The sequence below is a fragment of the Sciurus vulgaris genome (assembly GCF_902686455.1).
Source record: "Sciurus vulgaris genome assembly, chromosome: 17".
NCBI classification, from domain to species: domain Eukaryota; kingdom Metazoa; phylum Chordata; class Mammalia; order Rodentia; family Sciuridae; genus Sciurus; species Sciurus vulgaris.
The window spans coordinates 29,000,300-29,003,404 of NC_136478.1; the positions used below are offsets into that span (position 1 = coordinate 29,000,300).

At 54.3% G+C, this 3,105-nt stretch overlaps 1 protein-coding gene across 1 annotated transcript in view; it reads right to left on the reverse strand.

The window, feature by feature from the left end:
- LPCAT2 (lysophosphatidylcholine acyltransferase 2) overlaps positions 1 to 1,054 on the reverse strand; it is a 60,266-nt gene extending 59,212 nt beyond the window's left edge. The window contains exon 1 of the mRNA XM_079119325.1: positions 747 to 1,054. Coding sequence (XP_078975451.1) covers positions 747 to 917 — 171 coding nt within the window. The 5' untranslated portion in view covers positions 918 to 1,054. The remainder of the gene's footprint in view (positions 1 to 746) is intronic.
- Positions 1,055 to 3,105: the final 2,051 nt, after the last annotated feature.

Sequence of the window (3,105 nt, forward strand, 5' to 3'; positions counted from 1 at the left end):
TTTCCCTGCAGAACACACAGAACAAATATATCTTGCACGGTCTATCTTATCCTACAATCACGCACTTCATCAAAGAGGAAGTCCAAAAGTGAGTGTAGCTGCGCCAAAGCGGTCCTTTATCAGATAAGGAAAGGAAAGCAAACTTCCTTTTTGTGTGAATAACCACTTTTAACAGTGGAAGACAGTCTGGGCTCCCCCGCATCCGTGCATCCAGGGACAGTGTTTGGGGGGAAAGCTGATTTAAGACTGAAAACTCTCAAATGCCTCCAACAGACCAGTCTAATGTCACCCCTCTTCCTTGATTCTGATTTTCTAGGCAGGATATCCCCGCTCGGCTAGATAGATCATTCCGGACTTACCTGTTCTAATTCTAGACCTGCACACACACACACACACACACACACACACACACACACACACACACACACACACACACACCACACACCAACACCACCACCACCACCACCACCCCCAAACACACACACACCCTTCCCCAAGCCCAGTCTCCCGAGGTAGGTCTGCCTCCACCACAGTCCCATCCGGTCGCATTCCCCGCGGCTCCAGCAAGGTGGGTCTCCGCCCGCTTGGCCTCCCGGCCTCCTGGCCTCCTCTAGGACCCGCCTCCTCCGCATCTGCGCTTCCTACGGCCCCCGGTGTCCTCCACCCTCGAAAGCCCCCGGAGACCTACCCCCCTCTCCCGCTCGGTCGCCTCGGACCCCCTCGGACACCTGCGCCCCGCCGCTCACCTGCACCCGCCGGGCCGTGCTGAGCTGCGTCTGCTGCACGAAGGGGTTGGGCACGGGCGGCGGGAAGAAGGACGCCTGGCGAGGCACCATCGGCGGCCGCTGCTCCGCGGCCCCGACGCCCGCGCCCGGCACGGTGGCCGCCACCGCCGCCGCCTCGGTGCACCGGTTCATGGCCGAGCTGGGCGTGGGACCCGAAGGGAGAGAAGGAGACCGAGCGCTTAGGCAAGGATCGCGGCCAAGACCCAGCTGCAGCCCTCCGCAGTCCCTGCCCGAGGCGCCGCTCGGGGGCCTCTGCGCACGCGCCAAAGTCACCTAGGCGCCGGCGCCCCGCCCCTCGGCTGCGGCCCCGCCCTCTTTGGTACCTGGCTCCTTCTCTTGGCAACCTAGCCCCGCCCCTCGGAGCTGCCGGCCTTCTTTCAGCGCCGAGACGCTGAAGGGCCTCTTTGTATCCTAAGGCTCCTGCGAGGGGCGCTTCAGGCGGAGTTCTCTGCTCTGGGGTCAGGCAAACCTGGGTTTTCACTGTGTTTTACTGGTTCTGACATGAGTCAGGTTTATGATCCGCACTTCCTCCTGTAAAGCCCGGAAAAACGGAGCAACCGCTTCCCTGGGCTGTTCCATTAAGTGAATTGATACCACCAGGTGTGTATTGCATTTGTGTGAACCAGTTTGAGTTCGGTGTTTGTAGGCCACAGCTGCGAACGTCCTGATATAGGCATTGTTCCAGGGATGGAATCTATCCCTCACAAAAGTAATGGAATGACTGGGGACATGGTTCCCCAGAGGGTAACTGGGCTGTTACTGGAAAAGGCAAAAACAAGTTGACTTCCACAGTAGATGAGGAACCTGACGAGAAAAGGGGAATGATCTGGGTGGTGGCTCCATTTCAACCTGAGGAAGTGCAGGGAGGGGCCTGTCTGGACCTTTATGGGTGAGGGTGTAGGGAAATGAGTAGTTCCGGGGCCTGAGACCAGTGGATTGATCGGGAGTGGCTGAGAGTGAAAGAATGGAGATGGCAAACAACATATCTCTACTGATAAACTCTGCTCGCAGCAGATGGGGGCCAGGGTGAGACTCTGTCTGGGCCCTGGGACAGCTGCTCCTCTAAATGTATCCACCACTGAATCTCAGAATCGTCCAACCCTGTCAGAGAGCTGTGCAGTCTTGAGTTAATCACTTAACCTCTCTGGGCTTGTTGCCTCATCTAAGGGATTAATTCCTGCCCCCATAGGATTATAGTAAGGATTAAATCAGGTATAATGTTCATAGAAAAATATTCTAATAGTAGTAGAGGATCAGCTGGAATCTCTTTTAATGTTACAGAGAACCTGAATAGTAGTGTATTAGATCTACAATGTAAGCTTCCCCGCCTAGGTGGTCTTCAGGTAAGAACTCTTAATACCTTCACTGGCTGCATACCCTTGGGTTCTTTAGTCAGATCCCTCAGAAAGGGTGTCTGTGCAGGGCCCTCAAGAACCCAAACCAGTAGGCACCTATAGTCAAAGGAAAGATCACTTTAGGTCCACTGAAATCACCTCCAACCTGTCCCATCCACTCCTCACCTGCTTCCCTGCCAACCTACCCGGAAAGGCCTGAAGCAATAGGCTGTCAGACAACTGATGCTGGCAGGCACCTCGAAAAATGCAGGCCTTAAGTTTCTGTTTGGAAGCAGCTCCAGAATTTCTATAGGAGGAGAGAAGGGATGGGTGCCTGGCTGGAAGGAGAAAGCTCACCTACTAACAGCATCTGTGTTTGGGAAGCAAGCATTCTTATCCTACTGCAGGTTTTCTTAGGAGGAATTTTAGGGGTGGGTCGAGGGCCATGCTGCTATTGGAGAGTCTAGGCTGAGGGTCAAGTTCTTCCTCTAGATCATCCTTTGGCCTTGAACCAATTCTGTTACTGAACAGCTCTAGGACCCCAGGCAAACCACTTCTCTCTGGTTCTAGTTTCATCATCAATATGATTGAACTAGTTAAAATAGTCTCCCTCTTTCAGTGGTTGCAAAGGTGAAATGAAATGATGCGTGCAGAACACACAGGCTGTGTGTAAAGCAGGTGGCATCGGTGCTACTCGCTGCTGTTAGTGTGGTGTTAGAACGGGTATCATGGTTAAGGAAGAAACTAAGACTGCGAGAGAAAATGGGCCTGGCACCGACCCGGTCACTAACGGGTCCGCCTGCTGCATGTGCATCAGAGAGGCCGGGCTCACCCACCCTGAGGTTGGCACTTGCTATTCATTGTGACGGCTCTGATCTTTCAGCACACGTCACCTCTACCTCGCAGGGAGCAGACTTGCTCTTTTTAACTTTCGGAGTGCAGCCTGCCTCTCTGGGCTCTGCTAAAACAGACGGCGGACACTGCCA